General features: G+C 40.0%; 1 protein-coding gene across 6 annotated transcripts in view; it reads right to left on the minus strand.

The window, feature by feature from the left end:
• LOC124291158 (E3 ubiquitin-protein ligase Midline-1-like) overlaps nucleotides 1-17879 on the minus strand; it is a 45103-nt gene that overhangs the window by 5529 nt on the left and 21695 nt on the right. For all 6 annotated transcript variants that reach the window (XR_006902153.1, XM_046728089.1, XM_046728088.1 and 3 more), the window contains 6 exons: nucleotides 14366-14992; nucleotides 12963-13058; nucleotides 8478-8708; nucleotides 6164-6186; nucleotides 4277-4404; nucleotides 1346-1497 (listed from right to left, as the gene is read on the minus strand). Coding sequence is in view for 5 of the 6 variants with exons in the window: in XM_046728086.1 (XP_046584042.1) it covers nucleotides 1346-1497; nucleotides 4277-4404; nucleotides 6164-6186; nucleotides 8478-8708; nucleotides 12963-13058; nucleotides 14366-14992 (1257 nt within the window). In the remaining variant the exon portion in view is untranslated. The remainder of the gene's footprint in view (nucleotides 1-1345; nucleotides 1498-4276; nucleotides 4405-6163; nucleotides 6187-8477; nucleotides 8709-12962; nucleotides 13059-14365; nucleotides 14993-17879) is intronic.

Below are 17879 nucleotides of genomic sequence, written 5' to 3' on the forward strand. Positions count from 1 at the left end.
GTGGTGTAGTGGTTAGAGCGTCCGCCCGGAGCGCGGAAGGTCGTGGGTTCGATCCCCGACCGCGTCATACCAAAAAGACGTTAAAATATGGTACTTGTTGGTCCCTGCCTGGCGCTCGGCATTAATGGGTACAACAAGGACTGGTCGGCTCGGAGTCAGTATAATGTGTCTGAGTGGGGTATTCATGCTTCACTGCGGCATGGTATCTCAGTGGGTTAGCACTATAAAACCAGCTTAAGTCTGGGCTAGTACAAGCACATACATACACACGCATGCACGTCGTCATATGAGCGAAATATTCTCAAGCACCACGTTAAACCCAATTTCACCTCACCTCCTAGGTGGGCATTTTAGAAGTTGGGGTGATGAAAAATGATGACACTTTTTACAGATATACAACTTCTTTAATCTGTGAAAGGTGACGTTTCGACATAGATTCTAATGTCGTTGTCAAGCAAGTGATTCACCTTTCACAGAATAAGGAAGTTGTATATCCATAAAAAGTATGATCATTCTTGACCTTACACACATTACAATAAATGAATGACTGTCCCCTCCTTGAGGCAGTAACACAGAGCTAGATCTCATGTTACATGTCCTTGTGTCATTGTCCTGATTCATCATGCAGTTTTAACATGTCGGTCTTAGTTGACATTGACTCACCATGGTCAATACTGATTTAACATCTATTTAGATGAAAAATTTGAAATATTATTACTTCATCAAAACAAACTTGTTTTACATATCATTAAAATCAGCAATTTTTCATGTGTCTTCTTAGTGAGCTTGTTCTATTGAAATCTGTAGAACCTACAGATAGCCAAACACAGTACTCACACAGTGTTTCATCTTGCAACAGAGGACATTAATAAATCAAACATGCCAAGGACTTGATCAAGGGTCAGTATAAGGACATTGTTTAAAACAAAAACAACCTGTTTGCAGAATGAATGCAACTGCCAAATGCCATTAAGACAACTACCAACAATCTGGCCCCGATTTCTCAAAACAAACTTAAGTCTAAATTTTTGACTTAAGTAAGAGTTTTTACTCAAATATGAGAAAACACAGGAAAATGCATTTCCCAGAATAAAGTGAAATCGATATTAAACTCAAACATAGTAGACAATTTGAGTTTGGTGGATAGATTACTTTACTTGTTTGGGCATTTTTATTTTCAAAATGCAGTTGAGTTAAATATTCAGCTGTTTCAAATTGTAAAACTCAGTTTGAAGTTTGAGTAAAAACTTAAGTTTGTTTCGAGAAATCGGGGCCTGATCTCTGAGTAGGACTTATTAAGTGAACATGAATCAATAGTAGCAATTCCACAGAGTGAAGATCATACCTCTATTCCTACACTCTTTTGTTCCTCGGTGCAGTAGCGGAGTTCATAGCTGTCAATGACCTCCTGGCACACCCTGGACGACGACACCACTAGTGCTACTGCGTCTTCACTACGGGAACACTTAGTCACATCAATGATGGGGGTGGAGGGGGCTGCAACAGCATGGACATTTGTTTGTTTAATACCACACAGTTATTCCAGCTATATGGCGGCAGTTTGTAAATACTCCAGTCTGGTCCAGACAATCCTGTGATCAACAGCATGAGCATCTGACCTCGATCAATGCCATTCAGAAAGTTGTCAGATGTTTCAAGTTCTGTTTGGAATTACACATTCCAAGTGCAGATTACATTCCTGTTTTGGGGTTGAGTCCCATCTGGGATTTGAGTCAGGCCAGCACACAAAGTCAGTGATCTAACCCACTCAGCCACCTCAGCTTCCACAAAAATGGAAGTCAGACAACTGGTAGTCAAGATCACATACTTTGTGACAATTGAAAACTGGCACGGCCAAAAGATATGAAATCACAATGCCATTTAGAAAGTGATCAAATGTAACATATGCCATATTTGGGATTACCCTTTCTCAGACGTTTTATGTAAGACATGGTGGCTGAGTGGGATAAATGGTTGTGTGCTGGCGGCAGTTTTGCGAATGCTGCAGTAGTGGTTGAGTGGGTTAGATTGTAAAATTACAAGATTCTGTACTTTACTGAGAAAGTGTAATCCCAAATATTACATATGTTACATTCAAGAATGTATCAGTGATGTGATCTCAGCTGTCTGAGTAAGTCATTACTCAAAGAACTACTAAATGTGATCTCACCTGTCTACTAATGCATGCCTCATTGATTCAGCAATGTGATGTCACCTGTCTACTAATTCATGCCTCATTGATTCAGCAATGTGATCTCACCTGTCTACTAATTCATGCCTCATTGATTCAGCAATGTGATCTCACCTGTCTACTAATTTATGTCTCGTTGATTCAGCAATGTGATGTCACCTGTCTACTAATTTATGTCTCGTTGATTCAGCAATGTGATGTCACCTGTCTACTAATTCATGCCTCATTGATTCAGCAATGTGATGTCAACTGTCTACTAACTTATATCTCACTGACCTCCTAAAGTCATCATTATATCAGTAATAACATTTCACCTGCCTACGAATTCATGTCTCGTTGATTCAGTAATGATATCTCAGCTGTCTACTAATTCATGTGTCATTAATTCAGTAATGGGATCTCACCTGTCTTCTAATTCATGTCTCATTGACCACATAAAGGGATCTCACCTGTTTTCTAATTCATGTCTCATTGACCACATAAAGGGATCTCACCTGTCTCCTAGTTCGTGTCTCATTGACCTCATAAAGGGATCTTACCTGTTTTCTAAGTCATGTCTCATTGACCACATAAAGGGATCTCACCTGTTTTCTAATTCATGTCTCATTGACCTCATAAAGGGATCTCACCTGTCTCCTAGTTCAGGTCTCATTGACCTCATAAAGGGATCTCACCTGTCTCCTAGTTCAGGTCTCATTGACCTCATAAAGGGATCTCACCTGTCTCCTAGCTCAGGTCTCATTGACCTCATAAAGGGATCTCACCTGTCTCCTAGTTCAGGTCTCATTGACCACATAAAGGGATCTCACCTGTTTTCTAGTTCATGTCTGATTGACCTCATAAAGGGATCTAACCTGTTTTTTAATTCATGTCTCATTGACCTCATAAAGGGATCTCACCTGTCTTCTAATTCATGTCTCATTGACCACATAAAGGGATCTCACCTGTCTCCTAATTCATGTCTCATTGACCACATAAAGGGATCTCACCTGTCTCCTAGTTCAGGTCTCATTGACCACATAAAGGGATCTCACCTGTTTTCTAATTCATGTCTCATTGACCACATAAAGGGATCTCACCTGTTTTCTAATTCATGTCTGATTGACCACATAAGGGATCTCACCTGTTTTCTAATTCATGTCTGATTGACCACATAAGGGATCTCACCTGTTTTCTAATTCATGTCTGATTGACCACATAAAGGGATCTCACCTGACTCCTAATTCATGTCTGATTGACCACATAAAGGGATCTCACTTGTCTCCTAATTCATGTCTCATTGACCACATAAAGGGATCTCACCTGACTCCTAATTCATGTCTGATTGACCACATAAAGGGATCTCACCTGTCTCCTAGTTCAGGTCTCATTCACCTCATAAAGGGATCTCACCTGTCTCCTAGTTCATGTCTGATTGACCACATAAAGGGATCTCACCTGTTTTCTGTTATGTCTCGTTGATTCAGCAATGTGATGTCAACTGTCTACTAATTTATATCTCACTGACCTCCTAAAGTCATCATTATATCAGTAATAACATTTCACCTGCCTACGAATTCATGTCTCGTTGATTCAGTAATGATATCTCAGCTGTCTACTAATTCATGTGTCATTTATTCAGTAATGGGATCTCACCTGTCTTCTAATTCATGTCTCATTGACCACATAAAGGGATCTCACCTGTCTCCTAGTTCATGTCTCATTGACCACATAAAGGGATCTCACCTGTCTCCTAGTTCATGTCTCATTGACCACATAAAGGGATCTTACCTGTTTTCTAAGTCATGTCTCATTGACCACATAAAGGGATCTCACCTGTTTTCTAATTCATGTCTCAGTGACCTCATAAAGGGATCTCACCTGTCTCCTAGTTCAGGTCTCATTGACCACACAAAGGGATCTCACCTGTCTCCTAGTTCATGTCTGATTAACCACATAAAGGGATCTCACCTGTTTTCTAATTCATGTCTGGTTGACCACATAAAGGGATCTCACCTGACTCCTAATTCATGTCTCATTGACCACATAAAGGGATCTCAACTGTGTACTAATTCATGCCTCCCTGACCTCATAAAATTATCTCACCTGTCAGGTAGTGGAGATCTCTCAGTGCTGCCTTCTCCCTCTTGAAATCCACAATCTTGGCCTTGAGGCTACCAAGGTCACATGGCTGGTACTGGCAGCTCTCACAGTCAGTCTCAGCCTTGGATATCCTGGAGAGAAACAAACAGTAAGTCAAGGAAACAACCCTATCGCAGGAGAACAAATGATTGTCAGGGAAACAATGAGTAAGTCAAGGAAACAACCCTATCGCAGGAGAACAAATGATTATCAGGGAAACAATGAGTAAGTCAAGGAAACAACCCTATCACAGGAGAACAAATGATTGTCAGAGAAACAATGAGTAAGTCAAGGAAACAACCCTATCGCAGGAGAACAAATGATTATCAGGGAAACAATGAGTAAGTCAAGGAAACAACCCTATCACAGGAGAACAAATGATTGTCAGAGAAACAATGAGTAAGTCAAGGAAACAACCCTATCGCAGGAGAACAAATGATTGTCAGGGAAACAATGAGTAAGTCAAGGAAACAACCCTATCGCAGGAAAACAAATGATTGTCAGGGAAACAATGAGTAAGTCAAGGAAACAACCCTATCGCAGGAGGAAAACAAATGATTGTCAGGGAAACAATGAGTAAGTCAAGGAAACAACCCTATCGCAGGAGAACAAATGATTGTCAGGGAAACAGTGAGTAAGTCAAGGAAACAACCCTATCGCAGGAAAACAAATGATTGTCAGGGAAACAATGAGTAAGTCAAGGAAACAACCCTATCGCAGGAGAACAAATGATTGTCAGGGAAACAATGAGTAAGTCAAGGAAACAACCCTATCGCAGGAGAACAAATGATTATCAGGGAAACAATGAGTAAGTCAAGGAAACAACCCTATCGCAGGAAAACAAATGATTGTCAGGGAAACAATGAGTAAGTCAAGGAAACAACCCTATAGCAGAAGAACAAATGATTGTCAGAGAAACAATGAGTAAGTCAAGGAAACAACCCTATCGCAGGAAAACAAATGATTGTCAGGGAAGCAATGAGTAAGTCAAGGAAACAACCCTATCGCAGGAGAACAAATGATTGTCAGGGAAACAGTGAGTAAGTCAAGGAAACAACCCTATCGCAGGAGAACAAATGATTGTCAGGGAAACAGTGAGTAAGTCAAGGAAACAACCCTATCGCAGGAGAACAAATGATCGTCAGGGAAACAATGAGTTAAGGAAACATGCCCCCCATTAGTCAGCGAAACAGCATTATGTCAGGGAGAAACACCAACACTGTAAGTCATGAAACACCACTGTGCTGCTGGGAAACAATCTTATGTCCACGAAGACATAAAGGTGAAACAGAACCGCAGTATTTTGCCTTCAGTTCGGTATACCTGTAATGCAATCTAAAAATTCAGTATTTTCGGTTTTTGTACCGTCATTTCTATCTGGTCAAAATGACAGTTTTGTTCATTCAAAATAACAAAGATTATGGTTATTGTTTTTCCATGTTATTAAAATGTAAGGTTTGGCTCTTGTTGTCAATTTTCTGCATTATGATCATATCTCACATACCAAACTGAAACGGACCGAACCAAAGGACTTGTACCGTAATACGTACTGTACCATGGTAAGAGTGTACCATTTCACCCCTTGGAAACATGACCACTGTACATGAGAGAAATACCACCAATGTATATCATCAACAACAAATCATGTTTAATTACTAGCGGCATATTTACTGCTTTGCCAGAACCTTAATGGATGATAATACAACAGTGTACCAGGTGAGAGTGATCACGTTCAGGTGTACAGAGTTACCTGATGTCCTCAAAACAGACATACAGGATCACATATACTCCTTGGATCATAACTGATATAGGTCTTTACAGAATAGGAACTTTATAAGAATGTTATCATACCTTTCATTCAGTGCTGAAGCAACCTGAAAAATAATGTATAAATTTACACGTAAGCCAGGTGTTTGATTAGTAGGAGCAGGTGACGATCAGTTTGTTGTGGAATTACTTGAAACAAATATCCAATAATGTCAACATAATTGCATCATGGAAAGACTTTCCTGCTTAAAACTGCTCCACGGGAATAATTCTACAAGAGGAATATAGTACAAGGAACGATTACACTACAGGAACATTCTGTAACACAACCACATGCTGACACATCAGGGGAAATAACTCTTCACCCTCAACTCACCTAGTTATGGTATTATGCATTCATAAAATCTCTTATTTCTGTATGATGATGCTGTTATGAAACTATGATTTGAGGATCACATTTTGAGCTTTATAACATTTTTTTGTTAATTAAAAAATAAAATATACCCATGTATATCAGCTTGGGAATTATCACATTTGTCATGTTGGAAGGCTGGTTCAGCATGTACATACTCATAGATTCCATGCATTAAGAATAAAAGAATACAGATACTTGATCTTTACGCTGAGCAGTGTGGACTGACTGACTGAGTTTGGTTTTACGCCGCTTTTAGCAATATTCCAGCAACATCACGGCGGGGAACACCAGAAATGGGCTTCACACATTGTACCCATGTGGGGATTCGAACCCGGGTCTTCGGCGTGACGAGCCAATGCTTTAACCACTAGGCTACCCCACCACCCCGAGCAGTGTGGAGGGAAACCAGTGTCACTGAGGGGTTTGATTTTAATCTGTGTTACCAAATATCCTGGTACAATAGGTCTGGCAGAGAGCAGACAGTGTAGTGGAGTGGCTAAGATCAAGTTTTCATAAGAATTGTGCATTTGATGATAAAAGCACCAAATTTGGTCAACGTATAAAAGAACATGTCTGAAATAATATCAGATATGGAGGCACCTCAAATTTTGAATCTTGTGCACATGCGCAGTACATAAACTTTGACATACTATAGTGGTGGTTTCAAATACCAAAATACATGAAGAGATGGTACATCTTGTTGCCCTGCCTGGATCTTGACTTTAAGTGAGTGAGTGAGTGAATATAGTTTCATGCCACTTTTAGCAATATTGCAGCAATATCACAGCGTAGGACACCAGAAGGGTTCACACAATTTACCCATGAAGGGAATCGAACCCATATGTCTTCAGCATGACGAGCAAACGCTTTAACCACTAGGCTACCCAATCGCCCCACTTGACTTTAAGGTGTGAAAACAAGGACAGGTCAGTAGTGAGCACTATAAAACCTGCATGGCTCTAAACTGGTACAAGAACCCACACACTCACGTCATACAAGTACATGCACATCACGGTATATGTACCATAATCTTAAATGTGATGTTTCAACCCATGTCACATTCACTTATTTCATATCAACATGTACAGACTGATTGACCTTGGAAAACATAACACTGACTGACTGAGTTTGGTTTTACGCCGCTTTTAGCAATATTCCAGCAACATCACGGCGGGGGACACCAGAAATGGGCTTTACACATTGTACCCATGTGGGGATTCGTACCCGGGTCTTCGAGCCAACACTTTAACCACTTGGCTACCCCACGGCCCCGGAAAACATAAGATATAAAAATGACCACATTTGGGGCCTACAAACCAGCAGCCACCAACTAAATCAAATATGCTGCTTTAGGTACATTATGAAAGATCATCATTATTATAATCGATTTATATAGTGCCGAGTTCAAGCTAGGCTGCTCACAGGCGCGCTTTGTTTTTCCCTCGATCGTAGGATGTCAGTCTCAACGGCACTTTGTATTATCAATCTCAACTCCCTGGGGGAGCATACAACTCTTGCTGCCACTAGGCGCACTGACTTAATGTGGCTTAACTGGCTTTCCCATCCTTACAGGTACCCATTCACAGCTGGATGGACTGGGACACATAGTCACAGTACTTTGTCCAAGTTTTACTGCTCGTTGCTGTACCCGCAACTAGGTGTTTGCACGTATTCATGTGGCCACCATCTGGTCATATACCAACGGATTCGTGGGTTCTTTTAAGTGCACAGACTTGTGTACTGTACACTATGGGTTGTGACAACACTGAAAGAGTCTGCACACAAAGTTGACTCCGAGGTTTTTACACCTGGTCACAGGTGGGCTCGATCCCGGCACCCCATGCTCGCTAGATTACTAGCCTGGCGCCTTAGCCAGCTCGCCCACCACGCCCCCCACAATGGTACATTTCTGTTGGAGGAACATAAAGTTGGGGATGTGTAGACATGTGTAGAGTACCGAGGGCTGTTCTCCCTTTGTCTCACCTCCAGGAAGGAAGCAGGGTCCCGCTTCAGTATGTCCTCGGTGTAGGTCTGAAGACTTTGGGAGGATCCCAGGATCTTCTCAAACAGTTTAATGACTTCCTCCACAGTGTTCTGTCTGACCCGCTCCTCGTTCTCAAGGTCGGCCAGGAAGAAGCTACGCTTGTTTTCTACCTCCGCCAGCAGAGAGTCACACTGCATGTTGATATCATCCCGCTTCCTGTCCACCAGCAGCTGGAGGCAAAACGTTTCTTAATAAATCCATAAGTAGATGAGGTTTCACTGTTTAGACTCTTTTCACAAAATTCCAGGCAATTTGTTTCTGGACACATTTAATTTCATTAGGACATTTCAACTATAACAAATTAAACTAAGTGATCATCATTTTAAACTTGTCAATAGAAAAATGTAAATGAATACCTACAAATATGTCACAATGCAAATATATATCTAATCAACTTTGAAATATCAATGGTTATCATATCCTTATACCACTAGGGTATGTTATGTCCATTGTTCTGGCAGGTTGATTTTCTGTGTATCAACCTTCTATCTGCACGTGCAGAGGTTGATATGTGGATAACAACCTTAGCGGTGCAGGAAACGCACGTGCACCCTCTGCGGGTGATATGGATTCAACGCTCTCGCCTGACGGCTCGAGCGTTGAAATCCATATCACCCGTGAGGAGGGTGCTAACATATACATATCCTGTTTTCGAAAGGTATGTCGTGTGTAAAACATCCTCACACCCTTGTAAGTAAATGTAATACACCTTCATGTCCTTGAAGTGGTTGTATATATAACATACCACCTTGTCCATCAGGTGATCCTATATATAACATGCCTGCATGTCCTTATGTGCTTACACCTGGAATTACACATAATGTACGTGCAAGTTCTTGAGGTGATCCTATATAACATACCTGCATGTCCTTGAGGTGATCCTATATATAACATACCTGCATGTCCTTGAGGTGATCCTATATATATAACATACCTGCATGTCCTTGAGGTGATCCTATATATAACATACCTGCATGTCCTTGAGGTGATCCTATATATAACATACCTGCATGTCCTTGAGATGATCCTATATAACATCCCTGCATGTCCTTGAGGTGATCCTATATATAGCATACCTGCACATCCTTGAGGTGATCATATATATAACATACCTGCATGTCCTTGAGGTGATCCTATATATAACATACCTGCATGTCCTTGAGGTGATCCTATATATAACATACCTGCATGTCCTTGAGGTGATCCTATATATAACATACCTGCATGTCCTTGAGGTGATCCTACATATAGCATACCTGCATGTCCTTGAGGTGATCCTATACATAACATACCTGCATGTCCTTGAGGTAATCCTATACATGACATACCTGCATGTCTTTGAGGTGATCCTATACATGACATACCTGCATGTCCTTGAGGTGATCCTATATATAACATACCTGCGTGTCCTTGAGGTGATCCTATATATAACATACCTGCATGTCCTTGAGGTGATCCTATATATAGCATACCTGCATGTCCTTGAGGTGATCCACTATATAGCATACCTGCATGTCCTTGAGATGATCCAATATATAGCATACCTGCATGTCCTTGAGGTGATCCTATATATAACATACCTGCATGTCCTTGAGGTGATCCTATATATAACATACCTGCATGTCCTTGAGGTGATCCTATATATAACATACCTGCATGTCCTTGAGGTAATCCTATACATGACATACCTGCATGTCCTTGAGGTGATCCTATACATGACATACCTGCATGTCCTTGAGGTGATCCTATATATAACATATCTGCATGTCCTTGAGATGATCCTATACATAACATACCTGCATGTCCTTGAGATGATCCTATATATAAAATACCTGCATGTCCTTGAGGTGATCCTATATATAACATACCTGCATGTCCTCGGGGTGATCCTATACATAACATACCTGCATGTCCTTGAGGTGATCCTATACATAACATACCTGCATGTCCTTGAGGTGATCCTATATATAACATACCTGCATGTCCTTGAGGTGATCCTATATATAACATACCTGCATGTCCTTGAGGTGATCCTATATACAACATACCTGCATGTCCTTCAGGTGATCTTATATATAACATACCTGCATGTCCTTGAGGTGATCCTATACATAACATACCTGCATGTCCTTGAGGTGATCCTATATATAACATACCTGCATGTCCTTGAGGTGATCCTATATATAACATGCCTGCATGTCCTTGAGATGATCCAATATATAGCATACCTGCATGTCCTTGAGGTGATCCTATATATAACATACCTGCATGTCCTTGAGGTGATCCTATATATAACATACCTGCATGTCCTTGAGGTGATCCTATATGTAACATACCTGCATGTCCTTGAGGTAATCCTATACATGACATACCTGCATGTCCTTGAGGTGATCCTATACATGACATACCTGCATGTCCTTGAGGTGATCCTATACATGACATACCTGCATGTCCTTGAGGTGATCCTATACATAACATACCTGCATGTCCTTGAGGTAATCCTATACATGACATACCTGCATGTCCTTGAGGTGATCCTATATATAACATATCTGCATGTCCTTGAGATGATCCTATACATAACATACCTGCATGTCCTTGAGGTGATCCTATATATAAAATACCTGCATGTCCTTGAGGTGATCCTATATATAACATACCTGCATGTCCTCGGGGTGATCCTATACATAACATACCTGCATGTCCTTGAGGTGATCCTATACATAACATACCTGCATGTCCTTGAGGTGATCCTATATATAACATACCTGCATGTCCTTGAGGTGATCCTATATATAACATACCTGCATATCCTTGAGGTGATCCTATATACAACATACCTGCATGTCCTTCAGGTGATCTTATATATAACATACCTGCATGTCCTTGAGGTGATCCTATACATAACATACATGCATGTCCTTGAGGTGATCCTATATATAACATACCTGCATGTCCTTGAGGTGATCCTATATAAAACATACCTGCATGTCCTTGAGGTGATCCTATATATAACATACCTACATGTCCTTGAGGTGATCCTATATATAACATACCTGCATGTCCTTGAGGTGATCCTATACATAACATACCTGCATGTCCTTGAGGTGATCCTATACATAACATACCTGCATGTCCTTGAGATGATCCTATATATAACATACCTGCATGTCCTTGAGGTGATCCTATACATGACATACCTGCATGTCCTTGAGGTGATCCTTTATATAACATACCTACATGTCCTTGAGGTGATCCTATACATGACATACCTGCATGTCCTTGAGGTGATCCTATACATAACATACCTGCATGTCCTTGAGGTGATCCTATATATAACATACCTGCATGTCCTTGAGGTGATCCTATATATAACAAACCTGCATGTCCTTGAGGTGATCCTATATATAGCAAACCTGCATGTCCTTGAGGTGATCCTATACATAACATACCTGCATGTCCTTGAGGTGATCCTATATATAACATATCTGCATGTCCTTGAGGTGATCCTATATATAACATACCTACATGTCCTTGAGGTGATCCTATACATGACATACCTGCATGTCCTTGAGGTGATCCTATACATAACATACCTGCATAGCCTTAAGGTGATCCTATATATAACATACCTGCATGTCCTTGAGGTGATCCTATATATAGCATACCTGCATGTCCTTGAGGTGATCCTATATATAGCAAACCTGCATGTCCTTGAGGTGATCCTATACATAACATACCTGCATGTCCTTGAGGTGATCCTATATATAACATATCTGCATGTCCTTGAGGTGATCCTATATATAACATACCTACATGTCCTTGAGGTGATCCTATACATGACATACCTGCATGTCCTTGAGGTGATCCTATACATAACATACCTGCATAGCCTTAAGGTGATCCTATATATAACAAACCTGCATGTCCTTGAGGTGATCCTATATATAGCATACCTGCATGTCCTTGAGGTGATCCTATACATAACATACCTGCATGTCCTTGAGGTGATCCTATCTATAACATACCTGCATGTCCTTGAGGTGATCCTATATATTACATACCTGCATGTCCTTGAGGTCATCCTATATATAACATACCTGCATGTCCTTGAGGTGATCCTATATATAACATACCTGCATGTCCTTGAGGTGATCCTATATATAACATACCTGCATGTCCTTGAGGTGATCCTATATATAACATACCTGCATGTCCTTGAGGTGATCCTATATATAACATACCTGCATGTCCTTGAGGTGATCCTATATATAACATACCTGCATGTCCTTGAGGTGATCCTATACATAACATACCTGCATGTCCTTGAGGTGATCCTATACATAACATACCTGCATGTCCTTGAGGTGATCCTATACATAACATACCTGCATGTCCTTGAGGTGATCCTATACATAACATACCTGCATGTCCTTGAGGTGATCCTGCTGCAGTTTGAGAGTGGTCATCATCTTGCACTGGCTGTCGGTCAGTCGCTCCAGACTCTCCTTCAGGTTAAGCTGAGATGCAAGAACATCTAATGTCATATCCATGGAATGATGGTTCAATCTCTCCTACTCCACACTGAGTGTGTATTTGTCACTTATTACCAAGTCAACATCTAAATCGTTTGCATTTAAATCCACTTTCATTCTGGGGGATTGGGGACTTTTGGTGAAATACAGGAACATATGCTGTGTAAAACTCCTACTCAAAACAAATAATACCTTCAAAACTGACTCAGGGTTCCCACATTTTTGTGATAAAAAATTCCATGATTTTGTCAGACAACATTTGTTTTTCCCAGACACAACAATATATGCCCTAGGATATACCTTTAAACATATACTGCTGTGTCTGAAATAAAACAATATCTTAAATACGGCCTCTCATCTCCACTTACAGCTGTCCATTCACACCTCTGTATGATAAGATGATATAATAAAAATGAAACATCAAGTGTAGCAATTTTTCTTTTACGCTTTAACTATCTTTATTGACATAAAACCAATATAAAACATGTTATTAAAATTGATAATGGTTTAATATCTTAAAGTATAAACTGCAGACACACTGCATAATAACAATCACTTTCCTTCTGTTGATATAGTCCAGTTACAGTACTACATTTCTTGGCTATATGTATAATACAAACAACCATGATATAAGAGCCTGCAACAAACTTCTGTAATTAACTAAAAACATTACAGGTCTGCATGCATGTATATGCATTTGAGAAAATCTGCAATGCAAAAAGTGCAGTTCTTCCAGCTCTGGGGGCAGTGGGGTAGCCTAATGGTTAAAGCGTTAGCTCGTCACGCCGAAGACACGGGTTCGAATCCCCACATGGGTATAATGTGTGAAGCCCATTTCTGGTGTCCCCCGCCGTGATGTTGGTGGAATATTGCTAAAAGCGGCGTAAAACCCAAAAAAAACCTCCAAAACCCAAAACCCTTTCAACCATCAAACATTGAATACATCTTATAATGTTTAGAGTTTTATTACCACATGTACCGGTATTTAATAGAATAGAATAGAATAATACTTTAATGCCTTTTCAGGAATTTGTGTTACATCATGTAAGCAAGTACTTACATACATGCAAATTAATCCAGATACACATGTTCATGGCTGCCATAGCCCTTGCAGTACTTTCAAGATATACAGTTTCGTTAGATAAAAAAACAACAAGATTATTCCATGATTTCATCCATTTTTGTCAAATTCCAAGGTTTTTCCAAGGATGGAAAATGGGGTGTTAAATTTCCAGGTTTTCTAGGTCTGGTGGGAGACTTGTGACTGGGTAAATCAACATTAATGTACTTACTTTCAGTTTTGCGTATCCCTCTTCAATGGAGACAGTAGGGTGGTCAACATGAAGCTCAGCTTCATCACATGCCAGACAAAATGGCCGCCGACATTGATGACAGAACAGACTCAGAGCTTCTCCATGTTCAGAGCATAGCGCTAATGATGCCCGGAGCTCCTTCCGGGGTTCAATCAGTTCATGATCTGTGAATGGTTCTCTGTTTGGATGTGACAAACGGAGACAGTTTGAGCAATAAGATGCATTGCAATCAAGACACGACTTCTTTGCAAGTCTGGGGGAATTCTCACACAACTGGCACAAAATTCCATCCGATGATGTTTCTGAGCTGACGGCGAGGGCTTCTTGTTCTTCCTGATCCTTGCGTCGCTCTGCCTTGTACTTGTCGATGATGTTCTCAAGGGTGATAACTCTTGGCAGACTCGAGATGCCTCCGCTGATGTAACAGTTGTCACGGCACACAGGGCAGCGGATGAAGTCAAAGTCAAACAGATTCTCCGCACACGGGGATCGGCACAGGATGTGAGAACAGGGGAGGATTATGGGATAGTTGAACAGCTCGAGACAAATTGGACACTGCAGGTCACTATCCACCTCCATGGTTCGACCTACACTGGACCGACGCCTCTGCAAAAAATATAACATATATGTAAAAAACCTGCTCCTTCCTTAGTTTACACCTTGATATATGGCAGCTGGAAAGATGAGTAAAGAAATTAATGTAGCTCCTTAACGATAACTGCTTTTGCAATATTTACAGGCATTGACCTAATGCATCATTAATTCACAACATTCAAGCAACATTAGTAAGTTATCATGCATATTATGTTCTGATTGGAGATGATTAAAAATTGTTTCAGTGGCAACATTTTTATCATTCAGAGTACAAATGAATTAACCATGGTGCACCTAATAAGGTATTTTCATATGATATTTGGAATTCAGTTAAAAATACTTGAGATCCATATTTAGGCTGGAATAGTTAGTCGTAACTTGGAAAGTGTGTCCGTTTCATTTTCACTGAGGTTGATTATGTCCGAATCTTTTTAATTTGTTTAGTAAATCCCTGTGTGCATTAAGAGTGTTCATGTGATCATAGACTTCCAATTTAATTAGCTGTTACAATGTATATTTATTAATGGTATCAGATGATTAAATTAAATGTAACAAAGTATTTTTATTAAATGAATACATTAATAAAAGGGCATTTTAAATCCTTACTATACTTTCTGAAAACCACCTGTGGGGAACCTAGTCCCACCAAATCCTTCAACATGATCTCACATGATAGCTCACTGTATCAATCACTGGATTGTCTGGACCAGACTCATGTATTTACATCATTCTATCGGGAATACACACATGAAAACACAGGCACACAACACAGATGCACACAACCACAGACAGACTTTCCATTTACCGAAATGCAGATGGTTGCTAATAACTACTGATAATGATAGACCTACTCTACATGTAAAGCTTTCATAAGAAATCACTAAAAGTATACAGATTCAGTGTTTTTGTTGCTTTTATTCACTGTCAACATAACTGAGTTATCTTATGTAAGTTTGTATATTGAATATGCCACTCTCTTCACCCAGCAGTGAATGGGTACCCAGAAGGAAGAGACTGCAATGTCGCTGTAAACCTTCTACCTGCCACCTCACAGGCAGCTTTGGATGTATACTCCCCAGGGAGGTGAGAATAGTGAGTGAGTGAGTGAGTAGAGTTTATGTTGTTTTTAACAATATTCCAGTAATATCATGGCGGGCACACCAGAAATGGGCTTAACACATTGTACCCATGTGGGGAATCAAAACCTTTCAAGGGTCTTCGGCATGACGAGCGGACACTTTAACCACTAAGCTACTGAGAATAGAATTCTAATGCACTCCGATCCAGTGACACAGGAATAATGTGCTTTGAGCATGGTTTTCACCATGTACATAGTGGCTATTAGATTGTTATTATTATCATAATTATCATTACAACAACAAAGGAGTTCAGTCAGGTGAATTATGTCAATCCATGTGCCGTCTAATGATGAACCTATCTAGTGAGTGAGTGAGTGAGTTTAATTTTACACCGCTTTTAGCAACATTCCAGCAATATCACAGCGGGGGACACCAGAAATGGACTTCACACATTGTACCCATGTGGAGGACAAGCTTAATTAACCCATAACCTTTATATAGTGCTATAAGATTGAATTAACGTACATGACATGACTTAATGGCGCGGCCACTGTGATGGTGTTGTATAGACATTTGGAGTATTAATTTCCCGGGCAAAGGAGCCGTCAGATTGTTGTGACTCTAAGCCGGGCGGTATTGTCGTAATCTGTCAAGTGTTAGTCTATGGCTGTAGAAGGCAGGTGTTGAAACCCTTATCACCTCCAGTAAGTCCTCTACCTAACTGCATTGATAAGACTCTTAACATCTACCTAATAAGATCCAAATATAATCTATCTAAAAATATGTTATACTGGAGCAGAGTTTTAAGTGGCTAGGAGCAATGTTCAAGCAATAGCGCAACAGGTAGACATAAATATTGTTAACATTGGTTTCATATTGTTTTGGTGAGATCACCGTTATAGGATACTATGATATATCACTACAATGAAACTACCTCACAAAGCATTGCAGATCATTGTGATGTCATCATGTACCATGATGTCACACTCTTCACTAATCTGTCTGGCATTGAAGCTAATCAGGTTAGCTGTAACTTTTACACACACACTCAGACAGTGTATATTACTGACTACTAACTGAAACGCTTATTTTGGATGATACACAGAAGCTTATCCTTGTGTCTTTTGATAGGATATATGTCAACTCTCATTGATTAAGCAAAGCTCACGGTTTTAAACATTTATCAAAAGACATTTGGACAAGTTTCTCTGTTTCCCATTGTGGTGATCAGTGAAGTCACTGAGGTTACAACCACAGAAGCAGAACAATAAAATATTTATCTACCTTGGGCGTGACAAGAACAGTTCTGGAGTTTCATTAGAATAAACAAACTAATAATTCAATACTTACAAATTTTATGGAAAATAAATTCTTGTTCTTTTATCATGAGTGTGATGTTTCGATATAGGTTCTTGTACAACATCATTTCTGCTTGACAACAATACAAGAACATGTATTGAAACATAAAACTCATGAAATAAAAGAAGCTGTTATTGTTAAAATCTGTCAGTATTTTACTTCTCAGCTTCTATAACGCCACTCAAAGACGGTTAACTGATAATTGTCCAGTGAGATAAAACCTAAATTTTGATACACCACTACAACCAGAGCTGTAAACTCAAAATATTATTATGTCTGAAAAGTACACAGGATTCAGGGTTTGAATTTAGGTCCCTATGTCCTCATAATGCTTGCCATACTTATTAAGGTGACCAAGGCAATCAAATGGTCAGACTAAAGAGACTTGATTGTGTGTAATCGTACCTCCCTGGCCTGGAACATTACTCATATACAGATCAGCCATGAATTTGTCTTGTCGG

This window comes from Haliotis rubra, unplaced genomic scaffold, assembly GCF_003918875.1.
Source record: "Haliotis rubra isolate DU_JTF1 unplaced genomic scaffold, ASM391887v1 Scf484, whole genome shotgun sequence".
Lineage (NCBI taxonomy): Eukaryota > Metazoa > Mollusca > Gastropoda > Lepetellida > Haliotidae > Haliotis > Haliotis rubra.